Source organism: Chiloscyllium punctatum, chromosome 44 (assembly GCF_047496795.1).
Source record: "Chiloscyllium punctatum isolate Juve2018m chromosome 44, sChiPun1.3, whole genome shotgun sequence".
NCBI classification, from domain to species: Eukaryota; Metazoa; Chordata; class Chondrichthyes; order Orectolobiformes; family Hemiscylliidae; genus Chiloscyllium; species Chiloscyllium punctatum.
Window position 1 is genome coordinate 24,475,201 of NC_092782.1, and position 19,210 is coordinate 24,494,410.

Below are 19,210 nucleotides of genomic sequence, written 5' to 3' on the forward strand. Positions count from 1 at the left end.
TTATAGACTGATCAGATTGTTGTGCTGGTAACATTGACACCTCAGTAAAGAACAAAAGATTGTAAAAACACCACATCTAGTTCTCCAATATTGGAGTAATGATAAAGATCTGTATTCCTCTGACCATTTTCTCTTTTCACTACATATTTATTCTTTTTTCTTTTGTGTCAGTGTGTGTAAAGAGGGGAGTCTTTAAAGGGATAAAGTTTACATAAAATAGAAATCATGTTCTTTTCCTGTTCCTGATAAAGTTTAAAAAGTGTCCCACTAAAGAGTTATTTTGTGTTGTTACTGAAGGAACCTGGTATGCTTCACTTTTATCTCGGATAGCAGTTAGTCAGGTGCAAATTGGGATTTTGGGAACTTTCACATTCAGCACAATTTTGGAAACTTTGTGGAAGGGGAGGTGCTGGCCAAGTGGTATTATGGCTGGACTGTCAATCTGGAGACCCTGGTAATGTTCTGGGTACACAGGTTTGTCTCCTGCATTGGTAAATGATTGAATGTGAACTCAATAAAAATCTGGAATTAAGAAAGTAATAATGACCATGAATCCATTGTCAATTGTGGGAAAAACCTATTTGGTTCACTCATGTCCTTTAAGGAAGGAAACTGCCTACATGTGACTCCCAACCCACAGCAATGTGGCTGAGCCTTCTGGGCAATTAGGAATGGGCAATATGTACGGGCCTTGCCCACAATGCCCACATCCCATGAATGAATGGAACAAAATTAAGGCTTGATTTCCAGTGGACTATGCCTTTGATTTGGGACAGTATGTATATACGCAAACCAGAATAAACTTACGCAGTTTGGGTACTTGAAAAACATATGCATGTACTTGTCTCTCCTGCAAAATATCACAATCACTTTTTAGCAGTTTTAGCTGTCCAAGATAAATGTGTATCAGTTCTCAACCCGTTTCCTCTAATTAGAGTCATAGAGACGTGCAGCAGGGAAACTGACCCTTCAGTCCAACTCATCCATGCTGACCAGATATCCTAAATTAATCTAGTCCCATTTGCCAGGACATGGGCCAAAACCCTCCACAACCTTCCTATTCATATAACCATCCAGATGCCTTGTAAATGTTGTAATTGTGCCAGCCTCCGCCACTTCTTCTGGCATTCCGTGCATGCGTTGTCCTCTGTGTGAAAAGGTTGCCCCTTAGGTCCCTTTTAAACCTTTCCCCTCTCACTCTAAACCTATACTCTGGTTCTGGACTTCTCCACCCCAGGGAAAAGATGTTGTCTATTTATCCTATCCATGACCCTCATGACTTTATACACGTCTACAATGTCACCCCTCAGCCTCCGACGCTGCAGGGAAAACAATTCAACCTCTCCCTATAGTTCAAAGCCTCAAACTCTGACAGCATCTTTGTAAAGTGGCCTTACCAATGTCCTGTTCAGCTGCAACATGACCTCCTAACCCGTACACTCAATGTTCTGACCAGTAAAGGAAAGCATACCAAACACCTTCTTCACTATCCTATCTACCACTTTCAAGGAGCTATGAAGCTGCATACCAAGGTCTCTTTGTTCAGCAACACTCCCCAGGACCTTACCATTAAATATATAAGTCCTGCCAAGATTTGCCTTTCCAAAATGCAACACCTCAAATTTATCTAAATTAAACTCCATCTGCCACTCCTCAGCCCATTGACCCATCTGATCAAGATCCCATTGTAATCTTGGTTATCCATTACATGTCAAATTTTGGTGTCATCTGCAAACTTACTAACTATACCTCATATCTAAATAATTTATATAAATAATGAAAAGCAGTGGACCTAGCATCAAACCTTGTGGCACACCATTGGTCACAGGCCTCCATTCTGAAAAACAACCCTCCATCACCACCCTTTATCTTTTACCTTTGAGCCAGTTCTGTATCCAAATGGCTAGTTCTCTTTGTATTCCATGAGATCTAACCTTGCTAATAAGTCTACCATGAGAAACCTTGTCGAACGTCTTGCTGAAGTCCATATAGATCACATCCACTGCTCTGCCCTCATCAATCCTCTTAGTTACTTCTTCAAAACACTCAATCAAGTTAATGAGAACTGGTGGATTCTGCATTTCATTGTCAAAGCGTAATGCAATGCTGTTTAAAAAAAACATTATTCAGAATTATTTAAGATGTGAATGGATTTAAATAATAAATGTTTTCAATATTCTCCATGTAGCCTGTAACTGCAGTTTGGAAGGGACAGAAAGGCCTGCATGTGACAAGACAACAGGTGCCTGTAAATGCCGTGAAGGCGTAACAGGGCAACAGTGCAACAAGTGTGCATGGGGTTACTGCAAGGAGTTTCCAAATTGCACAGGGTGTCATCCTTGCTTTAAGCTGATAGATGAAGAGATATGTTCCATCATCCGAGCCACTGAAAGTCTGATCAACAAGACCAACTTCGTGCCTGGACAAACTCCGGGGCCTTCCTATGATGAAAGGCTTAAAAAGTTAGAAAAGAAATTTGCTGCAGTTGCCAACAAGTTAAATGACTCAGTTGCTTCCCCGGATGAATTTGAAAAGACAAAGGATTACTTTGACAAAATCAGGTAATTTTCTTCAATTTAGTTAGCTGTACGGAGAAAGTATTTATTTTAACTTCCGATCGCAATAATTGATACTTGACTATTTTAAATCACAGACTTCAATCTTAACTTTAACAAGAGGCAATTTAACATTTGTGTCTATGCCAGTGACTGAAATGGATAGAAGCCCAGTTTGACATGCTGGTGCATTTGCAGACAAGTTCTGACCTAGTTGTCAGTTTTATTTGGGATACATCATGCAACAGCATCTTTCCATTATAACATAGCAGGAAAACCCAAAGTTCTTTTGATTTTTCCATTTGAACTTTGTCTACCATAATGTTGTGATGTGGTAGAAACCTTCGTGGTTAAAAGTCAGCCCTCTAGCAGTTGGTTTGTGGAGTATTTTAATAAATTCAGATTGGAGGCAAAGGTAATTGCATCTTTCTGTAATACTTGCAGGCTGTGAGAAATGTTCTACATGGTTTCAATATATAAAAAGAAAGGTGAAGTATGAGCTAGAGATGACAAACTAACTGCCAATACTTCAGCAGTTAATATGAAATGATTTACATTGAATGTTTTAAGAATATAGTTTTGTTTGACAATAACATTAACTAGAATCAAATATCCATAATCCTTCTTATACATAAGGCCAGAGTGCAGTGGAAGCACTACATATTAGGCTGGGACCCGAATACAACTAGTACTGACACGCCCAAGGCTGTGTGAGGGCTGGAGAAATCCTCCGCCCTAACTAGTGTCTGTGACATGGCCACTGCACAGGATCACCCAGTTTTCCTCAGCTCAAGATCTTGGTGAGCTAGCATATGTAGTCACACCCAGGGTTTTGAAGGCACCTTGGATGGTTGCCTAGCCAATGTAGATTCATGCTTTTTCACCACCACCCCGTCCCCTGCTGAGACCACAAACTTCGGTGGGGTCAACACTGACTATCATTTACAGGAGGAACATCGTATTTACACTGGAACCAAAGACCCATGAGTTTTCAGGAATAGTCTATTCTTCCACTATTGGAGTGGAAAATAGTTTTTGAACAGAAACATAATTATAAAAGTGTGAATGGTAAATTCATATTCCATCATTTTTCAATTGGTACAGGTGGATTTTTCCCTGTTTCAAATTGTGGGGGGAGCAAAATCAGCATAAAGAAATATCATTAAAAGTAACACATGTGAAAATCCATTTATTGCCTACACTTCAAATATCCATAAGAAACATCAACCATTCAGCTGTCGTATTGAGGGGAAGCTGGAGAAAATGGTTGAAGATCAGATGAGCTTTAATAATTTTCTTGCTATTAGTTAAATTAAATTCCACTGTAGTTGGGTTCCAATCCCAATCTACGATTTTGGGTAGCAGCCCCAGATGAATGTAAAGAAACTAGTGACAGAATATAGCACATAGTCCTAATGTGACACAGATTCCAAACTATCATCCATGAAATAAAAATACAGTTGGATAATTATTAAACAACAACTAAACTATAGACAATGTGTTAATCTTTTTGAAACTTGTTATTCAGGGAAATCAAAATGCAGATCAACACACACTTGAACATTTCAAATAACACTGAGCAGCATAACCGAGATATTGATGATTTGAATGAAGAAATTGACAAGCTCAGTCAGAAAGTGAATAGATTCAGAATCGACTCCAGGACAATAGCTAATGCAAGTGGTAAGTGTACCATTGGAAGAGACGTTTAAATAACATACCTGTGCTGTGTTCCCATGTTAACTGAATACTGGATTTAGATGATTAAAATGATCATTATTAAAATTAAAGTAATATATTGAAATAGCCACATGTTTTACAATTGTATGCTGAAATGTCCAAGTAATTAACCTTAAGGGATGTTCATTCTTTAACTGCCTGAAGTAAACCAGGTCTGCTTAGAGCAGTGCAAAACAATGGTTATCACACAAATGTTTTTATTTATTTTACACAATATACAGTCTTGGCTGGCCAGTACAGTACTTTTTGCCCATCTCTCAATATAGAAGAAGCTAGTGGTAAGCCACTTGATTGAAGCACTGCAGTCCATTTCAGTTAGGTATTCTGAAGTCCTATTAGAAAGGGAGTTATGGGATTTTGACCTGAGAAAGTGATCAACAAGCTTTTTAAATTGGTTTACTTAATCTAATTATCTAAAACACATACAAATTGTGTCTCTGCAACATTTGTATGAAGACATTATTATAGAACACATACCTGTTTTAGTTCATTGCTCTCACCAATGAGAAAATTGAGATTAGCTAAAACCTATTCCCAGAAATGTCTGCCTTTTAATTATTAAAGTTCATTTAATCATTTTAATTAAATTGTTAGCTGCATTTACCCCAGATCAGCCTTAAAACAAAATGTGATACTCCTGACACAAAGAAAGGAGCTTAACATGCCATCTTTTTTTAAAATGATAACTGAACAGTACTTTCTTCAATCATGTTAATGTTTTTGCTAATGAAAGGCCTAGTAAATTAGATGCAAGCAAAATATGACCAAATTTCAAAATTGAGATTTGGATGGACTATTGATATGGAAATTATCATTGAGTATTGCAAATAAGATAGTTCTTTCCTCCTATCCTGCCTCACATTTAGATGAATTCTGGCAGCTGAATTATATTTATAGCATTTTTATAGACCCATTTGTGACAAGACATTTTTTCCATTCTAGTAGTTGACAACAAACTACCAGCACGTTGAGTAGTGTGATGTTGTAAAATATTCACAATTGCTTTACACCTCACTCATGGATGAAACAGCTGTCACAAGCCTCAGGCAGGCGAAACACTTGATTTATTCTGTAGTTAAACCATAACTGTGTTATTTACCAATGTCCTTGAAAATCAGCTGTGCAGAACAGAAGCTAACTTACGAAGCATATCTTATCTCAGAGGTACTTCAGATATATTGCTCATCAGATTTGGGTCCATCTTGTTTTCTCTGAAATGCTTACGTCAATTTTGATTGTTTGCAGAACTTTGTGTTGCTTCAAGGTACTTTCTTTGGTGAAGTCTGCAAGCGACATTTATGCTCTATGGGTGAGGGTAAAAGAAAAAAAATGGTCAAATTGCTTATCATTCTTCTTAGTTTTGAACCTTTGTCTCTTTACTGTGTTAGTTTTCCAACCACTGGATCTTTCACTGACATGCTCTGAACATATCCCATCAGTTAGTTGCTAAAAGTGGATTCGTGGCCAATAACCCCACTACCACCAATGCCTCCTCCCCTACCCATGGCCCTCCAATTCTCCTCCACATTCCCACCTAAACACCTTCAATCACCTGTGCTTAACCTTCCTCCTTCCCCCCTCAAACTCCACAGCCTGTACTTTCTCACCTCTTTTGCAAAGAACTCTCGACTTCCCACACAAGCCAGACTCAAGCCCTGCTGAAGGATGGACAGATGTACCCCAGGATTTTATTCACCCCAAACCTCTGTCTGACTTCAAAAGGCAGCCGCTAGACATGACCAACCAGACCTCTATGTTTGCAGCTCCCTGACTGATGACACATAACAGTGGTTGACTTTGTATAGACCTACAGGACAGATTGTTGCCCCATTTCCCTGGATTGCATTCAGATAGATTCCCTGATCATGAGTGTCCCAGGCAGATAACTGATTGTGGCCAAGCCCGTGAATTGTGTGGAGACTGTGACCATGACTGACAATACTAGGACCGCCTGACAGACAATACAACCACCCAACATTAACTGGTCCAAAATTTAGACCCCACCAGTTTTTGACATGGCTATTTGGTTAATAAAATTAGCAGTGAATTTGGCTCTAGCTGTCGTGCCAACAAGCTGACAGAGATGGCAATGCAAGATATGGATGTTGCAAATATGGAGGTAGATGTTAAGTGAGCAAACACTATGAGAGTGAGTGAGCAGCTCTGAGATGCTGCCTGATCCAACTCTTCATTTGGTTGCCTGTCCAAGGGTACAAAGTGTCCTTGCAGCAGCCTTTCACAACTAGTTGCAGGTGTGCCCTGTAATGCCGATGTCTGTTTCCGGAGCAGCCTATAAGTGGATTGAAAAGGTGTCATAATGGTCATAAAGGCTTGGCAACAAATTAAACATTCATCCAAGGCACACCCCTGATATTGCCTCTCTCTCTCACACACACTCCCTTAGTCCCACTATACCAACACTAATGCCCTTTATATAATCCATAGTCCCCTTATATCCATATGCCAACTTATCTCCCCCTGCCGACTTAGAGCCTAGTTCCACCGACTACCATTTCCCCTTCACCTGTCATGCCAACTAATTGAATATACATCCACGTAGGAGGAAAATTCATTCTAATACTTAATTACAGATTGCACTCCATTCAAAAATGTATTTTCATTCATAACTTCACAAGTTGGACAGTTCCAAGGGAGTTATGCAGAATCCTTTCCATTGTTAATAGTCCTAAATAGCATATGATGACTCTCCTCCCAACAAAGGGTGCCTAACCCCATCACAAAGCTGCCCTGAGGGTTATCTAGAGGGTTACTTCAGCTTCATAAAGGAGTACCATAGTTGGCCAAAAGAAATGCAAAATGAGAATGGACCTGCTCTTACCTGGTCCAATCTCCACACTCCAGGTTCCAGACAGTTACCAAAGTACAATTTCATGGAAGTAGGTGGTCATTTAAAAGGCACAATGCCTCTGGGAACTGTGTTTATGCAAACTACAGCCCACCCCCGATCCCATTCCCATGAAAATGAGAAATGTTGAGTTTGGGTGGAGAAATTGAGATCCTCAACTTCTTCCATCATATTCTCCACAACAGAAATACTCTGTGGTGTGCTCTGGAATTTGTGGAAAATTTGTCCCACAGTTACAGCTATTTCTGTATTCCAGCTGATGATATTTTAAATGACTAATGCAACACAAATTCTAAGAGTTTTGTGAGGCTTGGCCATTACCCTTTTAAAGAACTACTTCATGCATTTGAAGGGAAACAGATAATTTCATAAAAGGGAAAGGAATAGAAAGATATGCAGATGATTTCTGACAGTAGGAGGTTCACACAGAATACAAACACAAGAAAATACCAGTCTCAATTGGCTGATTTTGCATTGTACTTTCATTGTAAGGTTAATTATTGCAAACTCACTGCTATGAAAATTAATATTAATATTAATATTAATTTAATGTATTTAAAACATTCTTCATTATCACGGGTAAATTTTAGGTGTTTGTTTTCTTTTGGCCATGACCAATATATGTGTCAATAAATCTTTTTGCCCTTGGAGAGATTGATTCAATTTTAATAGTCTAGTGGGGAGCTTTTTGGATTTCAAAAATAAACTTATTTTCTTTCTCTCACACACTAGAACAAAATGTGGTCTCACATAGTCAATGCACCTACATTGCCCCTTGCACAGAAAATTAGGTAATAGTAAAAAAAATTATAAAAATTATAACTCATTCTCTATTTGGGTGCAGGCCTGATGTTTCTTGGTTGAGATGTTCCTTTGGCTGCGGTGAATGTCTTGAAAACATAAGATTTCTAAGAAACCATGAAAGTTCTTATAGTTGCTTTACACCCGATATGAATTTCTCAGGTGAACTTGAAGATGGAACAAGATATAGCATATGATGACCCTCCTCCCAACAAAGGGTGCCTAACCCCACCACAAAGCTGGCCTGAGGCAATATCTAGAGGGTTACTTCAGCTTCATAAAGGAGTACCATAGTTGGCCAAAAGAAATGCAAGGCCTTACAGTTAGGTAATTGGCTACTTAGATTACTTAGTGTGGAAACAGGCCCTTCGGCCCAACAAGTCCACACCGCCCCGCCGAAGCGCAACCCACCCATATCCCTACATTTACCCCTTACCTAACACTACGGGCAATTTAGCATGGCTAATTCACCTGACCTGCACATCTTTGGACTGTGGGAGGAAACCCACCCAGACACTGGGAGGACGTGCAAACTCCACACAGTTAGTCGCCTGAGGCGAGAATTGAACCTGAGTCTCTGGCACTGTGAGGCAGCAGTGCGAACCACTGTGCCACCGTGCCACCCATACTTAGCTGATTGCTAAGTCTGATGACTTTAGTTGCAGGACTCACTCTGGTGAAAGCTTGTTTGATTTTTGTTCATTTTGTTCATTTTTCAGTGTACAAAGGTGGCCCCCTTTATGTGATCCCCATGAAAAGTTGAGTCACTGTCCAAATGCAGTGTTGTGTTAATCTAATAAGCAATCTTTTTTACCCACTGTGGTTTCAACCAGCCAAAATGAGCCTCTGTGTTTGAAAAGTAAATCAACGAACCATAATGACGGTGTCAATGAGACTTGTCTACTTTTAGCCTGTCCCACAATGAAGCAGAGAAGATGGTTACTTAATTTACAAAAAAGGTCTGCCAATCTTTTAAAATGCAGCTTATACAGTATAGCTGTCAAGGTGATGTCATCAAGGTTATATCATCAAGGCAATACCTGATGTGACACCACTGTCACACTGTTCAAATGTCATGCCATTGGAAACCAGGGAACCTATGAAATTATTTTTCTTCCTTATGCTTTGGGAAACTTTGGTCAGGATACATAACTCCATTGCTTATTTGATGTAAAGTAACATGTAATAAAAGTTGCTGCAAAATGACCCATGCAATCTATGTCTTTCCCTAAATCAAAGCAAAGCTCCCAATTTGCGAAATGTCCCCTGTCATTTCCATCAAATATTCATGTCTCTTGACTCTGGAAAAGAACAGAAATCTGATCACGAACAACCAATCACTTAGATACAAGGAAAGAAATAAATACATAAAAAGAGGTCAGGGTAGAGTATATGGCCTCTTGAAACTGTTTCATTAATTAGTGTGATCATGTCTAATCATGTGCAACAGCTCTACTTTTTCACCTCCTTCCCATATCCCTTGATTCTCTGAGAAATTAAAAGTCTATTTCAGCCTTCAGTATTTTCCATGACGTAACACAGATGACCCTCTGTGGCAGAAAACTCCAAAGCTTTGACTGAAGAAGTTTCTCCTAATCTCAGACATAAATAATTTACTCTTTACCCTGAAACTGGGCATCTAAGTTCTAAATTACCCAGTAACAGTGTATACCCTGGCAAGCCCAACTTAAATATTATATGTTTCAGTGAGGTCATCTGGTCCTGGGAAGTGTTGCTGAACAAAGAGAACTTGGAGTGCAGGTTTATAATTCTTTGAAAGTGGAGTCACAGGTAGACAGAATAGTGAAGAACGTGTTTGATATGCTTGCCTTTATTGGTCAGAGTATTGTGAATAGGGGTTAGGAGGTCATGTTATGGCTGGTACCGAATTTGGTTGGGCACTTTTGGAATGCTGTATTCAGTTCTGGTCTCCCTGCTACAAGAAGGATGTTGTTAAACCTGAAAGAGTTCAGAAAGGATTTACAAGGATGTTGCCAGGGTTGGAGGGTTTGAGCTATAGGGAGACTGAGGCTATTTTCCCTGGAGCATTGGAGGCTGAGGGGTGACCTTGTAAAAGTTTATAAAATCATGAGGGGCATAGATAGTGAAAATAGACAAAGTGTTTTCCCTAGGGTAGTGGAGTCCAAAACTAGAGGGCATAGGTTTAAGGTGAGGGGAAAGATTTAAAAGGGACCTGAGGGGAAACTTTTTTCACACAGAAGGTGGTATGGAATGAGCTGCCAGAGGAAGTGGTGGAGGCTGGTACAATTACAGCATTTAAAAGGCATCTGGATGGGTATATGAATAGCAAGGGTTGAGAGGGATATGGGCCAAATGCTGGCAAATGTGATTAGATTAGGTTAGGATATCTGGTCAGTATGGAAGACTTGGACTAAAATGTCTGTTTCCATGCTGTACATCTTGATGACACTATGACTCGACTAAGTGCTGGAGAGTTTAGATCCAAGTTACACAGTATTGTCATTATAGAATGATCTTTTCATTTTAGGAACCAATCTAGTGAATCTTCATAATCCAATTTGTAGTGTTAGCTCATTCTTCCTTTGAAATAGAGACCAAAACAGCACGCTGTATTCCAGATGTGGTTTCACCAGTGCCCTGTACAACTGTAGCAGGACTTCCTTATTTACGGACACCAATCTTGTCATGCTGAAGATCAACATGTCATTTGCCTTCCTAATTACTTGCCATATTTGCCTACTTTCTGTATTCATTGATTGTATTTTTAGAACGGAGGCTGGAGAAGTTCACCATTGCTCTAGCTCCACTGCTTCATAATAGGAACATACATTGAAAATGCAGATAGCAAAGTGACTGATTAAATACTTTGCCGATATTAGGTTATAAACAAAAAGACCTATCAACTGAGTTTCTTAATAAATACAATCATGGTTTATTAAAAAACAAAACTTTTTTAATAAAGATACAGTCAGTAACTTAAAAGTATAAATGCTTACTCCTGTAAATACAAAACAGTCACAAACACACACTCAGATAGTCTTCAGGAAAACAGGGAAAAGAAAATAGATTTGGCTGCAGAGACTGGGATTTGAAACAAAAAACACTTTGATTGATGGGTTATTCTTGAAGGTAAAAACATAAAACTTATAATGTTCCAGAGTCTGTTGCCTTAATGTTCTGACATATGTAGTCAAATTATTCAAGAGAAAGATGTCTCTGAATTCTTGCAGACATTGCTTGCACAGGCAATAGAGACTTGAGATGTTCTTTCAATTACTCTTTCAAAAGTTTGCACCCTGAACTGATAAAGAGGGTTTACTTTTCAGAAGTAGGAGAGATCAGCTAAACAATGTGTTCATAGGAAGCTTTCCCTCAACCCAACTTGTTCTTAGCAGGCTTCCTCCTGAACTAGATGAAACAAAAACATTTCCGTACCAGTCACTGTTCAAAAATAACCCCAGCAGGATCTACAGCGAAGCAACAGTTATCACTACGTGTATGATTTCTAAAAAGCCTTGATAAAAAAAGTATCCTCAGTGTCCGCCCTAAACTTTTAAGAAACCATTCCAGGTACGTACACAAAGCAGAAAAAATTTTTTTTCCACAACCATTCAAAACGCAAGTCATCCAAATAATATTAATTATAAAGCATCTTCCTAAAAGTAGGCACTGAAGTTTCAGGGAACATCAAAATTTAGAAGTTAAAATATCTTACGCTGTGCTGATCAAATAATATATAGAGTGTGAAGTGAAAAATCTACCTTGATGAGCACAATAGCTTTGGGAAGACCACTGTAATCAAACACCTCATTAAGTTGAAGTGCACAAGAACATAACTCTGTGAGAGAGTACAGAAGCATTTTCTAATTTTTAATAACTTAAAATAATTCAGCTCACTCAGCAAATAGCATATCATTTCCATCGGATTATACACAAGTCTTAAAATGTATGGTCAAAGATTATGTTCAGTACGAGAAATGGAGGTGAATCTTTTCCTTTTGTTCACAGGTAACTTTGAAGACATTAACAAATACTATCAGAATTCCAAAACCTCACAACAGAAAGTGAATGATTCAGAACTGGTGTTGAACAACTCAAATATGACAAGAGAAAAGGCAGCTGCCTTGTTAAACAAAACAATGTTGATCAATAGAGATGAAATCCATGCATTAAACAACAAGACTAAACTACTGGAGTTGAGTATCCTAAAGGTGAGTTCTACTTCTGTTAAAAGAAACATTTCCAGGAAAGATGCACTGGTCCATAATTTAAGGGTACAGAAGAGATTTATTTGAATATTGCCAGAGATATAAAACTTCTGTTATGTGGTAAGACTGGAGGAGCTGGGGCTCTACTCCTTAGTACAGAGAAGCTTAGGAGAAGATTTTACAGAAGTGTTCAAATTCTTGAATAATAGAATAAATATCAAATTGAATAGAAAATGTTATCATGTTGTGATCACTCTTCCGCAAAATACAATAGAATGAGATTAGCAATTGACCCTGTCTCATTAAACAATAATCAATTATAACACACTCAATCTTTGGTTAATTCCTTGACATGTTGTTCCAGTCTCCCATTTATACATCATGGACTAAATTATACATGATCTGAAAAAAGAAGAAATTAATTTGTACAAATACTTTTGTTCTGTTCTTTAAATGTTGAAATCTAAGATCGATATTTGACATTATTTAGTCTTCACTAATGGCATCTGCTAATGGCAATGAAATAATGTTATAATTGCAATCAAGTATGTTCCCCCTGTATCAAGTACATCAATGAGGCATGGGACAGTATCTTCCCTTCCAAATCAGGAAGCAAGAGTTTGGTCATTTCCTGATGTTATGGTTTCAAATTCATTCATCTAAAATGTGATCTTCCAGAATTGGAGGTAGGTTAGAGGCATGGTCACAGCCCATGAGAAGTCTGAGGCAGGAACAGTGACAGCTAGATATCAAGGATAACCGGCTGGAAAACAAACGAGACATCAACGCAGTTCTCCGAACCCATGGCCTTTCCAACCCTCCTCAAATCTCTGATGCCTGCTCCATGCAGCCTCAATAACATCTTATATAATCTATGCTTCTGCTACATTCTTTCCATATGTTCCCATATCACCCGTTGTCCCTCCATGCCACTTACCTTATACACAGAACTCGTGTCATATTATAATATTGGAATTTTTTTTCTTTGAAATGCTTTGAAAAGTAAGAAAAATGCTGTTTAAGCTCCTAATGAAAAATTTACATCTCCTAGAAGCTCATAAAACTGTCAATCAAACACAATTATTAAACTTTGCTTTGAAAAACGATTTTATGTCAAGTACTCAAATTTGTCAAATAAACAGCTATTCAGAAAACACTTAACCTGTTTTATCAAACGAATGAATGTAATTACAGTTTTCAGAATAAAACCTTTCATAAAATATACTGTCGAGCAAAGCACATAATTTCTTCCACTGCTCTGTGAGCAACTTCTGTTGACTTGCATCTATTAGTGAGGATTGTCATAGAATATTGAATTAAACAGCAAGCTTGACACCAGTCTCCATGAGTATCAGGTCATGATCTACCATGTTTGTCACACCAGGGTGTCTGTCAGGAATCAACAGTTAAGATAAAAATTATTGCCTCATGAGTCTTCTTTTTGGACCTCCTGGGTTCACTCAGCATCAGAAATGGAAAATTAGGTCCATGGTTTTAAAATATTCATTTTAAAATGTCAAATTGAATGAACGATAATTAGCCATAGTCCATGAGGGATATAAGTGATGGAAGGTGTCATAAGCAATGCTATCAAGCAACACTTGCTTAGCCATTATACACTGACTTTGGATTTCACCAGACTCATTCAACCTCTGACCTCATTACAGCTTTAGTTCAAACTTGTAGAAAAGACCAGAATTCCAGAGGTAAAGTGACAGCCTTGGACATTTACACAACATTTGACCAAATGTGCCATCAAGGTGCCCTAACAAAATTGAAATCATAGAGACACAGAAATACAGGGTTAGGCCATTCAGCTCTTCATGCCTGCATTCAATATGATCCTCTAATTCTTTTTGCATGCCAATTTATACCTTCAAAATCTAAAACATTATTTTTCTTTCCTTAATATATGCAGTAACATGGCTGCCAGAGCCTCTATGTTCAGGAACTCCACAGGTTCACTACCTTTGTGTGACAAATTCTTTTCCTTATCTCAGTCTTAATGGTCTATCACATGTCCTGAGACTATGTCCCCTGATTCTAGACTTGCCAACCAAGGAAAACATCTTTCCTGCATCTAGTCTAGGCACACCTAGATTTGAATTTGTGTTTCATCCTGATCCCCTTGCATCCTTCTAAACCCTAGTGAATACAGACCCAATTGAAGCAATCCCTCCTCATCAAACAATCCTGTCATTTCTGGTATCAGTCTAGTGAACTTCTCCTGCACTTCCTCTGTGGCAAGCACATAATTTCTTAGATAGGGAAATTAAAACTGTATGAAATATTCTGGGTGTGGCCTCACCAAGTCCCTGTATAACTGCAGTAAGATAGCCCTACTTCTAAACTGAAATCCTCTTGCAATGAGACCCAATATACCATGTGCCTTCCTAATTGCTTTCTGCACCTGCCTGTCTACTTTCCTGACTGGAATAGAAGGACTGCCAGATCCCTTTGTAGATCCACACTTTCCAAAGCATCACCAAATAAATAATACTCTTCCTTTCTGTTTTTTCACACCAAAGTGTATAACCTCATAGGAATGGTGTACTGCATCGGCCACATATTTGTTCAGTTTTCCTAAATTACCGTAAAGCTTCTTTACATTCTCTTCACAAATTACAATCTAACTCAATTTGGTGTCATCAGAAAACTAGGAAAAGTTGCATTTGATTCTTTTGGGCAGGTCATTTATATATTATTAATAGCATGAGTCCAAATAATGATCTTTGTGGTACCCCAATTGTCATTGCCTGCCACTTGGAAAAGGATCCATTTATTCTCAATCTCTCTTTCCTGTCTCTTAATCAATTCTCGATCCACAGTCACTAACCTCTAATGAAGGACCTTATCAAAAGCCTTTGAAAAATCTAAGTACAACACATCTACTGGTTCTCCCTTATCTATTCCACTGGTTGCATCCTCAAAAAACTCCAGTAGATTTGATGAACCTGGTTTGCCTTTCATAAACCCATGATGGCTTTAGTCCAGGCCTGCTGATGCTTTCAATGTTATGTCAATGCATCTTTTATAATAGATTCAAGCATTTTATTCAGTACTGATGTTAAGCTAATTTTTGTGTAATTTTCTGTTTGTGCTTTCTGTCCCTTTTGAAATAGGGTAACTTTTACTAACCTCCAATCTATCAGAACCACTTTAGAGTCTGTAGAATTTTGGAAGATAATCACCAATGTATCCAGTACTTCCAGTGCCATTTACTTTACTACTCTGAGAGGTAGATTATCTGACCCTGGTGATTTGTCAGCCTTTCATTCCATTAATTTCTTCAGTATCATTTCTTTTCCATAATACTAATTTCCTTCAATTCTGCCCTCTCATTAGACTCTTGGTTCCCTAACATTTCTGGGAGATTAAATGTGTCCTGTTTGTGAACCAAAACATGCATTCAAACCTTCTGCTATTTCTTTGTCACCTATTATATTTTCCACTATTTTTGAGTGTAAGTTACATATTTATTTTTATTAATCTTTTTCTCTTCACATTTGTAGAAGCCCGTATGGTCAGATTTATGTTCCCTGCAATTTTACTGTCATCCTTTGTTTCCCCCTCTTGATCAAGCTTTTTGTCCTCTTCAGCTGAATTCTAAAATCCTCCCAATTATCAGGCTTGCTATTTTTTCTTGAAATTTGACATCGTCCACTCTGTGAATCTAATACTACTCTAACTTATTTTGGAAGCCATGTTTGGTCCATTCTCTATCTTTGTGTGTCAAATGAGAATAATTGATTATACATGAATAATTCATGCACACATTTTTAAAAAAAATATGAAACATAGCTTATCCACAGTCAACCCTTTTAGTAAGGTTTACAACTCTCTGCTTCATAACTCATAGTTCCCTTTATTTAGATTCAGGACCCTTGTCAGTGGGAATCAGAGGGAAGATTCTATACTGGTTGGAATCATACTTGACACAAAGGAAGATGGTTGTGGTTGGAGATCAGTCATCTCAGTTCCAGGACATTTCTGCAGGAGTTCCTCAGGGTAATGTCCTTGGCTCAACCATCGTCAACTATTCTGTCAATTACTTTCCCTCCATCAGAATCCTCAGATGGGGAAGCAGTCCATGTCCAAATGCACCTTTTCCATTCTAGTCAGAAATCCATAACATCAGTTCTGCCACAACTTATTTGAATACAGACAATTTTTCTATTCTCCCATCTGGCTTCATTATCTATGAGTTTGATAATTACAGACAATGGCTTTTTAATCTCCAAAATGCGAATTTCTCAAAAAGGACCTTGACGTTTGTGAGGGACATTGACGTTTGTGAGGACAGCATGAAACAGGCTGCTATGCTTGAGCAGGTTTATGTTAAGAAGGAGGATGTGCTGAAATGTTTGGAAGATAAGACCCCTCGGCCAGACAGGATATATCCAAGGTTACTATAGGAAGCAAGGGAAGAGATTGCTACGTCTTTGCATCCTCACTGTCCACTGGAGTAGTACCCATTGATTGGAGGGTGGCACATGTTATTTCCTTAATCAAGAAGGTAAATAGACATAACCCTGGGAATTACAGACCAGTCAGTCTTACGTCAGTGATAGGCAAATTATTGGAGGGGATTCTGAGAGACAGGATTTATGATTATTTGGAATAGCATAGCTTGATTGGAGGTAGTCAGCATGGCTTTGAGAGGGATAGGTCATACTTCAAAAGCCTTACTGAATTCTTTGAGGATGTGACAAAACACATTGATGAAGGTAGAGCAGTGGATGTGGTGTGCATGGATTTTAACAAGGCTTTTGATAAGGTTCCCCATGGTAAGCTCATTCTGAAAGTAAGAAGGCATGGGACACAAGGAAATTTGGATTAGTGGTGCTGAAAGAGCACAGCAGTTCAGGCATCATCCAATGAGCAGCGAAATCGACGTTTCGGGCAAAAGCCCTTCATCAGGAATAAAGGCAGTGAGCCTGAAGCGTGGAGAGATAAGCTAGAGGAGGGTGGGGGTGCGGAGAGAGTAGCATAGAGTACAATGGGTGAGTGGGGGAGGAGATGAAGGTGGAGTGGATAGGTGGAAAAGGAGATAGGCAGGTCGGACAAGTCCGGACAAGTCAAGGAGACAGTGCTGAGCTGGAAGTTTGAAACTAGGATGAGGTGGGGAAGGGGAAATGAGGAAGCTGTTGAAGTCCACATTGATGCCCTGGGGTTGAAGTGTTCCGAGGCGGAAAATGAGGCGTTCTTCCTCCAGGCATCTGGTGGTGAGGGAGCGGCGGTGAAGGAGGCCCAGGACCTCCATGTCCTCGGCAGAGTGGGAGGGGGAGTTGAAATGTTGGGCCACGGGGTGGTTTGGTTGATTGGTGCAGGTGTCTCTGAGATGTTCCCTAAAGCGCTCTGCTAGGAGGCGCCCAGTCTCCCCAATGTGGAGGAGACCACATCAGGAGCAACGGATACAATAAACGATATTAGTGGATGTGCAGGTAAAACTTTGATGGATGTGGAAGGCTCCTTTAGGGCCTTGGATAGAGGTGAGGGAGGAGGTGTGGGCGCAGGTTTTACAGTTCCTGCGGTGGCAGGGGAAAGTGCCAGAATGGGAGGGTGGGTCATAGGGGGATGTGGACCTGACCAGGTAGTCACGGAGGGAACGGTCTTTGCGGAAGACGGAAAGGGGTGGGAGGGAAATATATCCCTGGTTGTGGGATCTTTTTGGAGGTGGAGGAAATGTCGGCGGATGATTTGGTTTATGCGAAGGTTTGTAGGGTGGAAGGTGAGTACCAGGGGCGTTCTGTCCTTGTTACGGTTGGAGGGGTAGGGTCTGAGGGCGGAGGTGCGGGATGTGGACGAGATGCGTTGGAGGGCATCTTTAACCACGTTGGAAGGGAAATTGCAGTCTCTAAAGAAGGAGGCCATCTGGTGTGTTCTATGGTGGAACTGGTCCTCCTGGGCGGAGGTGGAGGAATTGGGAATACGGGATGGCATTTTTGCAAGAGACAGGAGGAAGAGGTGTAATCCAGGTAGCTGTGGGAGTCGGTGGGTTTGTAAAAAATGTCAGCGTCAAGTCGGTCGTCACTAATGGAGATGGTGAGGTCCAGGAAGGGGAGCGAGGTGTCAGAGATGGTCCAGGTAAATTTAAGGTCAGGGTGGAATGTGTTGGTGAAGTTGATGAATTGCTCAACCTCCTCGCGGGAGCACGAGGTGGCGCCAATGCAGTCATCAATGTAGTGGAGGAAGAGGTGGGGAGTGGTGCCGGTGTAATTACGGAAGATCAACTGTTCTACGTAGCCAACAAAGAGACAGGCATAGCTGGGGCCCATATGTGTGCCCATGGCTACGCCTTTGGTCTGGAGGAAGTGGGAGGACCTGGACCATCTCTGACACCTCGCTCCCCTTTTCTCATGACTATGGTACAGTTTTGTGAATGGTACATTGAAACATATATTCTACTTTTGCACTCTCTCTGAGAACATTGCAGAGCATCTGTGAATATATCCAATCCTTGTTTCTTTTTAGGACTGCGCTCTATTTGGAAATGTTGCTTGGTACTTGCAAAGAGGAATTTCCTCATATCGGTCTTGAAATTATCTCAAACTGACTGAGTAGTGTCCCTGTTTATCATTCCCATTTTTTTTGCATTATTCTTACTGGAGTTTTGCCATTCACTTTAATCTTACATACCTCTCCAACAATTTCTAATTTGACATCCTTTTATTTCTCCAACACTTTTCTCATAAATCAGACCTTTTTTTTAATAAGGAATTAACCTTGTCTCTCTTCTCTGCCCTTCAGTCCTTCAATGTCTCTTTTCCTTAACTTTAGCAACCTGATCCATAAACATTATCCCAGTTTAAGTATTAATAGGGCAATATTCAAAGATAACCTGGATTCAGCAATTTTGGCGAGGTAGTCAATATGCTCAAAATAGCAGAAACCCTTTCTTTGCAGTGATAAATTGTGAATTTGATAATATCAAATATTATCAGTACTGAAGTAACATGGAAAGGTAATTCTTTTTAAAATTACACTATTATCCAATTTTGAGTAGTTGTCAATGCACCAATATATTTGTTGTTTATGTTATGCTTCGTGATTCCTTT

The 19,210-nt window shown here is 39.5% G+C and overlaps 1 protein-coding gene across 3 annotated transcripts in view; it reads left to right on the top strand.

The window, feature by feature from the left end:
• LOC140466808 (laminin subunit beta-4-like) overlaps positions 1–19,210 on the top strand; it is a 193,289-nt gene that overhangs the window by 150,670 nt on the left and 23,409 nt on the right. For all 3 annotated transcript variants that reach the window (XM_072562457.1, XM_072562456.1, XM_072562455.1), the window contains 3 exons: positions 2,189–2,561; positions 4,084–4,238; positions 11,953–12,155. In XM_072562457.1, coding sequence (XP_072418558.1) covers positions 2,189–2,561; positions 4,084–4,238; positions 11,953–12,155 — 731 coding nt within the window. The remainder of the gene's footprint in view (positions 1–2,188; positions 2,562–4,083; positions 4,239–11,952; positions 12,156–19,210) is intronic.